General features: G+C 43.7%; 1 protein-coding gene across 2 annotated transcripts; it reads left to right on the top strand.

Annotated features, from left to right (window-relative positions):
- Window positions 1-1,171: 1,171 nt before the first annotated feature.
- hivep2b (HIVEP zinc finger 2b) lies at window positions 1,172-15,068 on the top strand. 2 transcript variants are annotated; one of them, XM_079527658.1, is made up of 7 exons: window positions 1,172-1,303; window positions 4,709-8,683; window positions 9,163-9,320; window positions 9,684-9,859; window positions 10,019-10,117; window positions 10,783-11,591; window positions 11,918-15,068. In XM_079527658.1, the coding sequence occupies exons 2-7, from the start codon at window positions 4,814-4,816 to the stop codon at window positions 12,338-12,340; spliced, it is 5,535 nt and encodes a 1,844-aa protein (XP_079383784.1). In that variant the 5' UTR covers window positions 1,172-1,303; window positions 4,709-4,813; the 3' UTR covers window positions 12,341-15,068. The 2 variants fall into 2 exon arrangements, with proteins under 2 accessions (XP_079383784.1, XP_079383785.1); XM_079527659.1 differs by lacking the exon at window positions 1,172-1,303 and having other exon boundaries at window positions 4,361-8,683.
- Window positions 15,069-15,451: the final 383 nt, after the last annotated feature.

Here is a 15,451-nt window from a genome sequence, read left to right as displayed (position 1 = left end):
TGGATACTAGATGGCCATTATGTCAATAACAATCAATACTATATTGATCAGATCATTGTTTGTATTTGGACAAAGCCCAGGTTTATGTCACTTTTGGGGCCACCTGCAAATATTAACACCATCAACCAAGCTAATAAATGTTAGTAGGTCTTGTAGGTTTGCTGTTTCTGCCAGTCACTTTGTGAGATTCATATTTTTCTTCTATTGCCTAATCTAGAAATCAGAATTAATTTCTAAATAATGAATGTGGAGGTTGGATTTTATCACCCACTACTGTGACCAACGGATCAGAAATTGTGTTGCCTGCTTTGGTTATATTTGCCCAGAATTCTCTCACACAATTCTTGCATGGCAGCTTGTTGATCAGGAAGTATTTACTCTGAAGATGCTGTGAATTTGGTGCATTGATGTAAAGACTGCAATGGTACCAGCTGATACTGTACAGCTCACCGAATGAAGCTTGCAGCTGCATGTAATCTGCAGCGCTGTCCTAATTTTGCCATCTTAATGACACTCATTATGACTCTCCATTCACAAAGCAAATGTCGCCATGACAGAAGGAACCGGGTACAGTTTAAACAGGCTACAGATTACTGTAATTCAGGGAACACATTAAACAATTGCAGCGCCCTGAAAACCTAATGTATTCTTCACAGCAATTGAGGCAATATACACTGAATAAAATCTGCTTCAATTGTCTATTTTTAGACAATTCAGAGCATCTACAGTGCTCTGAATTTAGCATTATTTAAGTAGTGTGTCAGGTGCAAACTCAATATGGATATGGGTACCTAAATACATTTTCTCTCTGAGACAAATCCATAAGATTCTGATGACAGGGCAAATAATTCCTAAATCTTGACCCTTGAATTACATTTTGGCTGTCTTGGTGATACCTAGATATTTGCTTTGTGAAATCCAGCTCATCACTGTGTTTGTATGCATTCATACTGAGGCAGCTGCTGCCGTGTTCCGTGAAATACAGAGAGAGCAAGAGAGGGGGGGAGAAAAAGAGTCCTTAAACGTTGGCTGTTGTGTAATCCCTCCCAGGGCCCCTTTGCTATTTTTGTGCCTGGGTCCGCACGTCACAGTTGGGTATTTTCTCTGGTGACTAGCTCGCATCAATAGATCTTCTAATGTACACCCAGTCAGCCAGCAGCTTCGTGATTGATGGGACTTTACCTTGCTAATTTATTTCATTATGATTTACCCAGATATGTGGAGAATGGAAAAATGGACTATGCAACATGAGGACTGTCACGTGTGACTGTCGCTATGGGACAGGGGACTTTACAAATGTCAGGTTTGTATGAGGATTATGTTTGATATCAGAATGTCAGCTGCCGTACAAGCAGAGGGCTGTTTCCCATAGATGTGTGTCTTCTACAGAATACTGAGCAGAATGTACAGTAAGCTGTTGGTTGATTCTGCATGCGATGTGTCGTTACAGTATCACAGGGGGCTTAGAACCCTCCAGGTTCTCTGAAGCAGTGTCATTCGCTCATGATATTTATGGATTTGTTGTCAGTGTAAGCCTTCATGCTTGTTCCCTTTAATGGCCATCTTAGCTCCTAATACTGTAATGCTGTGGCATAATGATGCTTATTTCCATAGCCCTGCATTTGTTTGGCTTATTGTCCGCTTGTATGTGGAAGGTGGATAAGAAAGGGAGCATGCAAACTGTCCAAATGGATGTTGTCCTAAAGTCATTTGCCCATCCATGCCAGCGGTTCAACATAAGATGCTCTGTAATGTGACATATAATTATAATCACTGCCCACAGTCATCCAGAAACACACTTACTGCCACCCACCTGCCCCCTGTTGTGGCACGTCATTGCTGCTGTGTCATACATTTCTCTGTACAGGTTTGTTACTAGGAGACCAGGAGATTGATAAATAAAAGGGTGCCTGTGGTTTATGGTTTCTATACACTAGTCTTGTCTGAGTGTTTCCGTTGAGTAGACTTGTCAGTGTGACTTGGGTGAGGGTTGACTGTGTGTGCACCCCCCCCCCCCCCCCCCTCTATCTTGCTTAGTTCAAAGGTATGCATTGTTTCTGAGGGTCTTATCTCCCTGTCACTCTGCGCCTATATTCCCCCTTTCCCTCCACTCGTGTCTCGGCGAGGAGAGGATGGAAACTAAAGCAATGAGGTCAGACTGACCTTGAAAGGGAGCTCCCTCCCGGGCCTCTGAATTTTGTTACCCCTCGGGCCACCCCACACTTAGTTTACCTCAGTAAACCTCCCTGCTGGAACGTGGACTGTTCCGAGCCAAGGCAGCCCCTGCCTCCCTCCCCCCCCCCCCCCTCCCTCCCCTCCCCTCGCTTGATATGTGTTCCCTATCTTCCTCTGTATCCCCCTCAGGAAGAAGCCCTCTCAAATCCATCTCACTCCATAGCTATTAAGTCATCTGTAAAAGAATTGAGGGGGCATTTGCCATTCGATTCAAATATGAACAGCGGGGATTATGGTGCTTGCGATGACTGCTTTTAAAAAAAAATGCAGTTCTCTCGGCATCTTCTCAAGAGTCACCTTGAATAGAGCGTATCCACTGGTTTATGCCTGAGGAGTGCACGAGCAGTGTGGTAACAAAGAATGAGAGGGATAGAGAGAAGAGAGAGAGAGAGAGAGCGAGAGAAATAGAAAGCGAGAGTCAGAGGATGTCCTAATTAAGGGGAACTCAGAGGGTTTGAACCAGATAATCTTACATAACCTCGTTAGGGAGGACGCAGCCTTTGATACTGAGAAGATGAAAATGACGTGCCCTCAGAGACCCAGCCTCATGGTATGGAGCTGAAGTGTAATGCCACACCGATTCACAGTAGCCATGGGGGTGAAGCGTGTAGTATTTCTATGTGCAAGTTCTGTACATGAGTATGTGGCCCCGTGGAGATCAGCTGATGGACCTTGGCACTAATTCTGCCAGGATGTCGTTGGGTTTGCTTCCTGTTGGGGACACCCATACTACAAATGTATACACTGCATGGTACCATAGTGCCAAAGGCTAGAAGGATTGTGTATTCTAGAAGATGGATGAGCGTGTAATGTATAGCCACGAGATTTTATTTTATTATCGGGGTTCTAGTAATATTGGTTAATTGATAGTGCCAGGGAAATCATAGAGTTTTCCATTAACGTTACTTATCTATCTGCATGCACATGTACAAAATAACACCTACAGTATATGCATTGGAATTGGCACTCACATGCTCAGTGATTTGTAATTACTGTAGTAGCCTATAGTTTATATGTTGTTATTATTATATTGCTGCATTGTATCATTGTACCATCATTATTCATCACATTGTGTTATTACACAGTAGCTAGTAAACACTGTGTAACTTTGGTAGTACAGTCTTACATTTTAATTTGCACACCGCCAAATAATCGTTTTCCAGCCTCAGCTGCCCTTGGCTCCACTGTCATTGTTGGCAGTCAGGGTTTTGTTTTTTGTTTTTCAATACTGGTAATTGCACGCACACAAAAGTACTTATTTTCAGGACACCAAATGACAAAATGTTAACTTTATTATTATTATTTATTATTATTGAAATGTATTTAAAGGATAAGCCCCTTATCGCATCATCTTGTTTTCGAGGGGGTCCTCTGGCGCACTACGGTGTAGATGTCACTCAAATAGGCCTACACATGTATATTTTAAAGGGATCTTTTTAGGTTTTCTGAGCTCAATTGCACCCAAAAAACCTGAACTTTTAACATTCAGTAGATTTTCTGTGGTCTGGGGCTTTCTGGCTCAAACAAGTGCTCTGATTTTCCTGTGGACTGTGATGTATTAGTCCATAAATCCCATATATGACATTACAATTTGACAGCAGATGTCACTGTTGAGGCCTGTTTTCCTGTTTTCATTGCAGCTCAAAAGGCTTCAGAACACAGAGAAAACTCCAAACCACAGAAAATCCACTGAATGTTCAGAGTTCAGGTTGTGTGGGTGTAATTGAGGTTATAAAACCTAAAAGAAAAAAGCCATGCTGAACAGTCAGTTATGTCGACTGTTCATGAACTTTTTGCGAGATACAGTATACATTACATATAATGTGAAATACCACTTTAAGAAAAAGTAGTTCATTGTGATTCTCAGTGTTGCCAGATGAAATAACATAATGTGGTGGACATGGATTAGATTCCTATCAGACTCATGTCAGCTCTAGCATATCCTTACACACACACACACACACACACACACAAAACAAACATATACACATAACACATTACACATAGCCATCCACAAGTACATGCGTACGCACGCACACACACGCACGCACACGCACACACACACACACACACAGATGTGGCTCCAGCAAATGTAGGGCATCTGCCAGGGGTAGGATGAGGCACTGTAGGTATTTTAGAGGCTGGTAAAGAGACAGATTTTTCCATTCCTGCTGTGAACAGCGCTCATTATGAATTTTATACTCACATTTTATTAGGGGGCCTTTTGGGAAGCAATCTTAAATAGGCCTTGCTTTCAAGGAGTAGATTTACACTCATATTCAATTGTGGAATTGTTGATGGTTGAATATTCTTCTCATGTTCTTATTTCCTGACTGCATGGAGCTATATCAAAAGTGCATATTTCATGTCACAATTTAGATGTTTGATGTCCACAAATTGTCTCCGTCTCTGTCTCCCTTTGTGCTTTCTTTCACACATTTCTCATTTCTGTCTCCCCTGTGCTTTCTTTCAGATGACCCTTCCCTGCAATCAATTTACATGAATGATAATATTACTAAGGTTACATAACAGATATAGTCCTTGAAAAATCAATCCCAAAGAAAGTGACATTGGATTCATGGAGTCACTTGAAACTACTGCAGAGGTGAAATGCTCCACGGGGGGTCAGAACACAAATGTTGCACAGAAGATGTGCATGTCGGAGCCGACGGCTGCACAGACTAACAGAAGACCTTCAGTGGAATTGGAGGGCAAGGGGTGGCACCGACAACCACAAGGAGGTCAGAACACAAACACGTGTGGTTCGGCAGAAATGTCTGACTCAGGGAAATCACGGCAATTAGAGGATCAGCACTCCCACCACCACGCCGCAAGCCATCAGGAGTACGAGCTCTCCTCGTATCCACCACAGGGGGGGAAGCCATTCGGCAGACAGAAGGCTGTAGGTCAATTAGTTTGCGCACAATCCCCAGGCAGCTGTGGCCCCGCTCCTCACAGGAAGTCCCCCAGTTTACCCGAGGCCCTCCAACAGTGTTCCCATTCAGGGCTAGATCAGCTATCTGAGAACGTGTGTAAGATGGAACAGAAACCACAAAAACCCGGGAAGTATGTTTGTGATTATTGTGGAAGGGCATGTGCCAAGCCCAGTGTGCTCAAGAAACATATTCGCTCCCACACCGGGGAACGACCCTATCCTTGTGTCCCTTGTGGATTCTCTTTTAAAACCAAGAGTAATTTATACAAACACAGAAAATCCCATGCTCACTCGGTCAAGGCCGGAACTGTGCCATTCTCAGAACTTGATTCTTACAATGCCAATACGGAACAGGGGTCTTTTGAAGGAGAGGGCGAGTTGTACTCCGATGGGGAGCAGAGCACAGACACAGACGAGGACACTCTCAATGACCCTCTGCTGCTGTGTGACTCTCCAGTGGAGGGATCAGATAGCACTGCTGTAAAAGTACTAAATCTCATTGCTCAGAAAAAGGGAGTCACGTCGATGGCGGCTCCGGATGGTTCATCCCAGCTCCAAGAAATCAATGCACCTCCTCCTGCCGTTCCTCAGGCTAGCCGTGCAATCCAATCCTGCACCATCAAACAGAGACTCGCACTCCGGCTCTCTGAAAAGAAAAGTGGAGACTCTGACCAAAACCTCTCCCTCCCCAGCCAGTCCAGCAAGGGCAGCACAGACTCTGGCTACTTCTCACGCTCTGAGAGCGCCGAGCATCAGACCGGCCCATCCAACACAAATGCCAAGTCCTACCAAGAAATCATGTTCGGTAAGTGCTACAGGCCCAGCCCAAAGCAAATGACTGATTTTGTTACTTACAGCGAGGACTCAAGCGATTACACAGGGAAGCGTGCAGAGAAAGGCGTCTCCCGTGTCTTCACGCAGGAGAAAGATACTGTCGAATCCATCAAAATAAACACAAAGTCGCTCACTAGGGAGGAGATAAATGAACCGCTGTTAGACAGTGGCTCTGACACCGGGCCACTGATCAGGAGCAACTCAATGCCAACATCCTCAGCAGGCTGTCTCAGCATGCCACAGGGCCTCAGGGGCAGCCACTCCTTCGATGAGCGAACAAGTACAGGAGGCATGAGAAGACTCAGAAGGCAGGCCGCTTTCGAACACTCTGCACATGACGGGCATACAGAATCTGACAGCCACAGAAAGACACCTGAGAGCAGTGGTGCCCTTTCACCACCAGGATCAGAAATGGAAAGTTACTCCATCACTTCGCCTACCAACACGAACCAGCAGAAATACGCGATGGAACTGGCCACACGCAAACGTCGGAAAGAGAAGAGGGAAGAGGAGGATTTGCCTGGTCAGTATGAGGGACATCTTGAACAGTGTGAGGAACTGTTTGACCCGTCAAAGGACTATGATTCAAAAGTTAGCCAAGGTGTTCTTGGTCTTATGGCGTTAGGGAAATGCCACTCTCAAAGTATGCATGGGCAGCCGGACAGATGTGACATGGACGTATCCGTCTGCCCTGAAATCTCTGTCCGGAAAGATTTGGGGAATGTTATTTCTGTCATCCAACACACAAACTCATTAAACCGCTCACAATCTGAACAGTCTGAATCTTACAAGTATCACGGGCAGAGGCAGGAAAACATTTCATCATATCATGCTATGGAGCAGACTGAATCATATGAGATGGAAAGAAATGACAGTAGACTAAGCCAGTCATTTCAAATCACCCCCAAGCTAGTGCGCCAGTCTAACATACAAGTCCCCGAGATTAGGGTCACAGTTGAGCCTGACAGCCCAGAAAAAACGCCAGAGGTACACATGAAGGAGCCAGAGCGACACGTGGAGGAGTTTCAGTGGCCTCAAAGGAGTGAAACGTTATCACAGCTCCCCCCTGAAAAGCTGCCTCCAAAGAAGAAGCGGCTACGCTTGGCTGACATAGAGCACTCCTCTGGCGAATCTAGCTTTGAGTCTGCCTGCACCAGCCTCTCCCGCAGCCCCAGTCAAGACAGCAACTTATCTTACTACTCCACCTTCTCCTTTGACAGGGAGGAGAGCTTCAAGTCAGTGTCTCCAGCCAGGCAGGATGAATTTGGCAAAACACTGGAGTTCCTAGCCGTGCCAGGAAGCGGGCACTCCCACTCTGTGCTCCACCAGCGTCAACAACATGAAATGAGACGCTCCTCCTCGGAGCAGGCGCCTTGCATTTTGCGCAAGGAGTTCCCAGAGGTACGCAGCATATCATTTGACTACGGCAGTCTCTCTCCAACATCCAAAGTTAGACACGCAGAGCTCAGCACTGACCACTCTGCTATGAAGGAAATTAGGAGGGGTAACTTGGTGCGTCAGGAGTCATTGAATATGGACACTGAATGGATGCAAACCCCCCCACAAATGTTTCCCCAGTACCTCAGCAACACCCTTGCATACACTCCAAGTGTGGTGCTGCCACAGACTTTGCCAATATTTGCCACAGGAAACACATGCCCCCAGCAGTCACACCCTAGTCTGTTAGTTCCTGTTAGAATTCAGACCTACGTGCCATCCTACGGTAGCATTACATACACTACAGTATCACAGATTATAGACAATCAGTATGATGGCCTTATCCCCACCCCCGCCACATCTCAGAATCAACTCTCGCGCTTGTCCGCAAGTCTTGATCCAGCGAATGTTCTGGGTCATACAAGGGCACTTTCAACGCACACTCTCAACATTGAGGCCCTCGATTTGTCATCGACTAAGCTCAAGACAGGCATCCCTCTGTCTCTGACCTCTAGAACTATTTCAACCACCAATGCCTCCAGCGGTGGAGCAAACAAGCGGATGCTGTCACCTGCCAGCAGCCTGGATATGTTCATGGAGGTCAAACAGCAAAAACGTGTGAAAGAGGAAAGAATGTTTGGTCAGATCGTAGAGGAGTTGAGTGCAGTGGAGTTAGGAAAATGTCATTTGACCGACGACAAAGGTCACAGGTCAAAGACACTTCATGCTCAGGATGTCTCACAAATAGGCAGATTTATCCCGCTGCAGCAAAAAGCTACAGAAGCCACTGATGGTGCTGATTCAGCTATGGAAAGTACCTCCCTGGAACCCAGCTCACCACCGTACTCCATGATGTCAGTCAGTGAAGCGAAAGATTTTGGCACAGACAGAAAGTCACAGCTGGTTACCAGTCAAGATGTCCTGATCTCAGACACAGCGCATTCAAGAGTGTTATCTCAGTTTCCAAGTCTCCGCACGACAACAGGTGTGAGCTGGTGCTATCTCAACTACACCAAGCCAAGCTGCTCTCACAGCAACAGCCCTTTCTTCTCTGTGTATACCACCTGGAGTGTGAGTTCACACAACCCAAACCCCCCTGACGTGAGCACCAGTGCCTCCTTGGCTCTCCTGCGGTCTAAACAGAGGGGCAACGAGGTGATCTACACTTTAGCAACCATGTGTCAGCCTGGAACAGGCAAATTGGTCTCCTCCTTAATCTTATGGAGGCAGAAGATGGAACAGGTGAGAATATGATCCTCTGCTGAGATCATTTATAATGCAAAGTGCTGCTGACAGTCACCCTTTGTTTATGATTTATAGTGCATATCCCTGCTGTCCCTTGCTGTTGACTGATAACATTTTCAAAAGGGAACAATGCATATTGATATTTTCATATAACATTTTTTAGAATGACAAAATGTCAAAATAGCTATAAACTTGAGTTTCAGTTCAAAGAGCTTAAAAAAGCTATGTATATGGGCTATGTATATAACGTGCTGTACACATACATGACCATGTAGATTTTAATTTTAGATGCTGTAGTGTACTACACACATGGGAGTCACAACGATTTCCACGACAGCATCAATATGGGTGTTTGCAAGGGGAACCATGCAACCCCATGTATGACATACAGCGTCTTTAGAGCATCGCATTACATTGTGTCGATATCCTGTGTGCTTAAACTACGTGTTGACAGAGTGTTTGCTCATCTGATTCAGCTGCAGAGGAAACCGGAGCTCAAAGAGGTGGACATCACCTATGGAAAGAAGACGAAGGACATCGGCTCCAGAGGGAAAAGTGCCAAAGAGGAATGGAAAGAGAGGGAGGCAGTCACCACCCAGGCAGTGCCAACACGCATTAAGATCTTTGAGGGAGGGTCAGTGCACTTATTTACTATAATAACTTTCATGTGGCGTAAAGCTACTTAACTCAAATACTTTACGCAAATGAGAAATTTGTAACAGGATGAGTAAAAGAGAAAGACATTCACAACCCAAACAGTGCAAATGGGTATTTATTTTACTGATCATATTTGTAATTTGTGTGGAAAATGGCTACAGTACGCATGTTTATAATAATACTTATGCTGATATTGTGATATCTATAGAAATCTATTCTAGAAGAAGACTGTTAAATTAATCTTGAAGGTGGTCTTATATGGTATAAACACGACGCTGGCATCAAATGAACATTGAGGATATTGAAGTGATTGAAGTAACAGATTGTTCCTACTTCTCAGGTACAAGTCCAATGAGGACTACGTATATGTCAGAGGTCGAGGACGGGGGAAGTACATTTGTGAGGAGTGCGGCATCCGCTGTAAGAAGCCCAGCATGCTGAAAAAGCACATCCGAACCCACACAGATGTGAGGCCCTACATCTGCAGGGTCTGCAACTTCGCTTTTAAAACTAAAGGTGAGCCTTATAGCATGAAACACATAAGCAGAACTTAGGCTATGGATCATTAACATTTTGTGTCATTACGTATGAGTCTCAAGGCAAGGAGACAAATTGCTAAATTGTTTTGAAATAATAACAGTAAATCAGCAATAAAGCATACCATTCCATCTGCAGGAAACCTGACCAAACATATGAAGTCAAAAGCGCACATGAAGAAATGTCTTGAGCTGGGTGTGTCTGTCACAGTAGATGACACTGAGATTCAGGAACATGGTGAGACACTGATCTGCAATCTGTGTGAGATTATGGAATGTTTTATATTATTCTTTAATTAAAAGGATCCCAATGGCCCTCAGATTTAAACTAACTAACACTAACGATTTGACTCATTTTTACTTATTGCACATCGCTAAAATGGGGGGGTCACGGATGACGTTATAACCCATAAAAAATGTATGGGTTATTATAACGTCATTCGAGTCTATATCTTGGATTGAGATCAGAGGGCATAATAGGACATGAGGATTTATACCTGTTCAGAATATTGTCAATAGCGGCAAAAAAAAATGCCATCACGAGGAGATGGTTGAAAACAGACCGTCCTAGAGAGGAACACTGGATGGAAATGATTGAAGAAATATATTTCATGGAAAAAATTATTTATAATCTGAGGACCATGGCAGAGCTATTTGAAAAACGTTGGGAAAAATGGCATTTGTACAAGAGTGAATAGTGTATCCCCCCCCTTTTTTTTATTATTATTTTTATTTGTTGTTGTATTTTCTGTACTGGTATGTCTTTGTCTTGTATCCTTTTGAAAGTATGTGTGTTTTGTTTTGTTGTTTGGAAAATAAAAACAAAGTTAAAAAAAACATATATGGAGAAATCAAAGCCTTCTGGGAAAATGACCTTTATCTTTCATTTTCTTAACACCAAAGTGGACGAGATCCAGCAAGAGTCCAAGACTGGCCTGCCTGGCGCAACTAAACACCAGTTCTCCGATGCTGAAGACTCTGATGGCATGGATGAGGACATTGATGAGATCGATGAAGACGAGGATGAGGATGACGAGTACGAGGGCGACTCCACTCCCAAGCTGCGTTCCAGAAGCACGAGCCCTCAACCTTGCGGTGTCACTTCCCTGTCGGTCACAGCCACAGCTGCCATCCACGGCTGCTCCCTCACCTCTCTGCCCGGTGCTGAGATTCGCCACCAGGCAGTGTCTTGTAGACGGACTGGGACAGTCATTGACCGCAGGGCTGTCCTTGGCATGGCTGACCCAGAGCAGAGAGAAAGGTCCGTGGACGAGGACTCCCTCACGATGCTGTCTCCTGACCAAGGATGTTTCCTGTTTGATCCTTACTCCACTTGTCTTCTCTCCCCTGGCTGGGAGTCCCCCCTTAGAGAGCCCTCACCTTCGCGACTGCGCTACCCTTCCCCAAGGAGAGAGCTGTCCCCTCGAGGTCGCTCCTCTCTGAGATGGGACACCTCCCCGCTGAGGCCCAGCTCCCCCAACTTCATACCCATTCAGCACCTGTCCCCTGGGTCCATTGAAAGACCTCTGTCACCTGGAACAGCAGAGCTGGCTGGGAAGCGTGAGCCATCAGCTAGAGGCAGGCAGAGGGTCGTGCTCAGGGCTGTGTCACCTCGCAGGGGCTCACACCAGCACAGAGGCAGTGGCGATAAAGGCAGACACCATGCAAAGATTGACCTGGCGCAACAGCAAGGAGCCTTCGAAATGGAATTGGTATGCAGCAAGATAAAGTTACTGTACCTTATTTTACTGGCTTAATTAGCGATGGTTATTATTATGCCCATGAAAATATGAAACGTTAATGGCATGTTTTTGTCATGTGAATGCATACTTGTTGCATGCACAATTAGACGTATTTGTTTTGTCACTGACATTTCTACATTTTGTTTGTATCATTTTACAATACAAAATAACAATACAAAGAAACAGGAAGGATAATACTACACAGAATAATTCTCAAAAAACTTTCTTACAAGGAATCAGCTTGGAGACGTTAAAACCGTAAAAGCATTCTGATGTCTGCCAATGTGTTGCTTTAGGATCAAAGGAGCAGCTTGGCCCTCTCTTCACCCATCGCTTCCAGCCCTCATCACCAGAACGTCTTCAGCCACCTCCCACTCCACTCTCAGCAGCAAGTACAGAGCTTACTCCCCATGCTTCCCATCGGAGGCGTCCAGATGTTGCACTCACCGCCTCTTTCCAGCGCCGATGTCACCCCACCTTCCTCAGCACTGAGCCCTGAGAGCACCGATAGCCAGTGCTCCAGCAGTGTGGAGATAGCCGGAGAGGAGGGGAGGGGATGGCGCGTGCATGACCGACCGTCTGCCCATCAGGCGGTAGCTCAGGATGCTCAGGTGAAAAGCCCTGAGCCCCTCGTCAGGGACACCAAGCAGGAGGTGAACGTCCACACCTGCATGACAGCCATTGCCTCCCTGAGGATCACCACAGAGGACCCTCACTAGGAGGGTGTTTCTCTCTCTCTCTCTCTCTCTCTCTCTCTCTCTCTGTTTCTCTTGAGAGAGAGAGGCCCAGGAACAGATAGGACACCAGAACACAGTCCTTTCTGCAACCTACCATTGCCAACCCTACAGGCACATAACCTCATCCTTATCCCATTACAAGCACTCTAATAACACGTCCTCTAGTCAGCTGTGTGTGTGTGTGTGTGTGTGTGTGTGTGTGTGTGTGTGTGTGTGTGTGTGTGTGTGTGTGTGTGTGTGTGTGTGTGTGTGTGTGTGTGTGCGTGTGCGTGCGTGCGTGCGTGTCTGACATACAGCTGATGTTCAGTTTGAGTCTCAAACTTTCACAACAAAGGAGCAACCCATCCTGTCCAATGGGGCTCCTCTCCACTAAGACTCTTTGAAGTGATTGGATGAGAAGCAAGATGGTAACAGTGTGGAAAATAGTTACCAATGGGTGCAGGTGCAATATGGAAAGTTATAATGCTAATATGCCTTTGTTTGACCTAGTAGTTTGCGTACAATTGCACATAAATATATTTATGGATTCTGTAAAAAATAATCCCAATGTATACTCCCTTCTTAGACGCATACGAAACAGTGTATTTTACGTGTACTTTGAAAATAGACTGTTGTTTAATGTAATCATATCGAGGTGTGATACTGTAGTGCAGTAAAATGAAGAGTTAACTATAAGGGAAAAGTATGTGTATTATAAAACGGTCTGACCAAATGTTGAGTAGACTCGCTTTCTTGTGCAGTTTGATGCTTCTGATCGAGCAGCAACGGTCTGTGCCTTTACTTTGCTTTAAATCGTTTTGTTTTTCTAAGAGCTTGTTGAATAAGGAAAGATGTCATGGTACTTCATACAGAAGAACTTTAAGATGTGGAGAGCGTCATGTCCGAGGGTTTGCTATAAAGCGCATATAGCTTTTATCTGTTTGACCAGTTTTGGCTGATAGAAGCAGCTTGATTTACATACAAAAAACGAAACAAAAAATTAAGAAAAACAGAAAAATCTTAAGATGTTTCTTATGTTGCATTTGTTTCTTAATGTTGTGGTTTTTATCTCGATAAAATGCATGGGATTTGCTATTGCACAAAAAATAGAGGAAGTTAATATGTAATTATGTATACTGTAAGATGTATTTATATATTAGAACATAAGCACTTATTGATACCAGTTAATATTTGACTACTATTTATATATGGTATATCTGTACTTATGCAGCAGTGATGCAGTTATGCAGTGAGCCACGCTGGCATTGCTTTTGATCTCCTGTCTTTGCTTTTCATTGAAGACAGCCTTTTTGTTGTTGTAACTTATACAGATGACCATAAGCATGTTTTATGAGTTTTTACATTGCACTTTCATCCTTTCATCTTTAACAGCTAACTGACCTGGTCGGTAGGTGGTGAGGAGAAAATCACATTGTGTTATATTGTGAGTTGAAACATTCCAGTTAATCTTTCTTTTCAACAGAGCTACAAGTTTCCCACTGTGTGAAACGTATTGCACACAAAATTCAAGGGCCTATGATTATCAGTCGGTAGAACCTTTTCATGTATTTCTAGTGTAACAGGAGAAATCATTATCACTTACTGTAAGTAATACTTAAAGTTTAAGAGCGTGGGTTTGTCAACTATTACTATGCTTCTGCTCAAAATGTAACTAATCATTCACCAAATGCATTATTTCTCCTCTGTATATATACTATATACATGTGTATTTTTATGATTTGAACTATTTTTGCAGTGTTGAATTCTGATAACTTTTTATATCTCTTTGAGAGGTAAAATGTCTGCAGTTGACGTAATGGAGCTTTCATGAAGGAGGAAAGGGCACAGTGTTGAATGGTAACACCTCGTGTGTCATCTTTTAATTTGTTTCTCTTTTAAAGATACGTTTATTTACGCCTTCAAGTGGGTACGACACCAGTTTGAATGGATTTTGAAATCAGAAAACACTTTGTTCACTCATGTTTACATACTAAAGAAAAAAATTGCAGGTGCACTGCTTTTAATTTGTGTTTCCTTTTTATAAGGATGTCTGTACTGTAGCTATATGATTTTATAGTTATGTGTAAATTTTATTTGTTATATTGACGATACAGAGTGCTGATGAAAATGTGAAAGGGAAAGTGAAGCCTTTTATTTGCTTTTGCATCTGTATTCAGATTGTGTTTTTGTTTTGTTTTTTATTGTGTATTCATATTTACTGAACTGCATTGTGCCTCTCATGTCTTTGAAAATTCCCTGTTAATGCAGAGGAAAAATCATTCATCTCTCAGCTAAGAGTTTTGAGGATAAAGCCTCGGTAGCCAATCCCTTGTTTTAGCTATTTGCATTGAAACTGGATCGTCATGATGGAGTGCCTCTTTTATGCTATGAGGAATTTATTGTTTGGTGCTCTACTTTTTAAGATTAAATTCTAAAAACGTTTTAAAAGAATATACTTCTAACCCAAGAATGTGTGTTGCAGCTTATTTCATGTCCTTTCCCTCCCTTCCATGTGTTTCTTTGCTCTCTGCTATTTGGATTATTCAAAATGGCTCCCTACCTCTCTCCTTGCATAATTCACAATTGTTTAAATTAGAGCATGCCTGGAAGGGTTTTCAGATGCAATCATTCATATTTTGCCCCTGGGTAAGACTCTTCGGAATTAAGTTTTCAAGAGATTCTGAGACCACTGACATCCTCTGGTGAAAAATCATTACTACAGTCATAACATGGTACAATAAAATAAATGGTCCCTTCGACCCTTCCCAAAAATATTTATCACCTTGTGAATAATGTTGAACTATTTCAGGGCTTCTTTGTCTGCAGCCAATTCAATGTATGACATGCATGATAGCCATAGCATATTGATTACAAACAAGCAACACATGCTTTACTATAAGCCAGTAGTTCTAAAAGTGGAGTCTAGGGACCCTCTGTGCTCCTTGAGTGGGTTCCATATGGACCCTTACAGGTCTGTAATGCTGATAAATACTGTGCAATACACTGTACGCAAGGAGGGGGCTCTATCTATGCATACATATATCATTATGTGGCTTCCTTTAATGCTGTTATTAGGGTTGGAGAGAATGTCTGTTGTAATTCTAATCACTAAGA

Source organism: Electrona antarctica, assembly GCF_951216825.1.
Source record: "Electrona antarctica genome assembly, chromosome: 18".
In the NCBI taxonomy this organism is placed as follows: domain Eukaryota; kingdom Metazoa; phylum Chordata; class Actinopteri; order Myctophiformes; family Myctophidae; genus Electrona; species Electrona antarctica.
Note: the sequence above shows the minus strand (reverse complement) of the source record. Positions and strands in the feature narration are given on the sequence as shown.

Excerpts from the sequence above, each read along its gene's own strand:
- hivep2b (XM_079527658.1), top strand. The coding sequence starts at position 4,814 with ATGGAGTCACTTGAAACTACTGCAGAGGTGAAATGCTCCACGGGGGGT. Across the intron at positions 9,321-9,683 it reads ATTAAGATCTTTGAGGGAGG|GTACAAGTCCAATGAGGACT; the intron begins GTCAGTGCACTT and ends CCTACTTCTCAG. Across the intron at positions 10,118-10,782 it reads CACTGAGATTCAGGAACATG|TGGACGAGATCCAGCAAGAG; the intron begins GTGAGACACTGA and ends TTAACACCAAAG.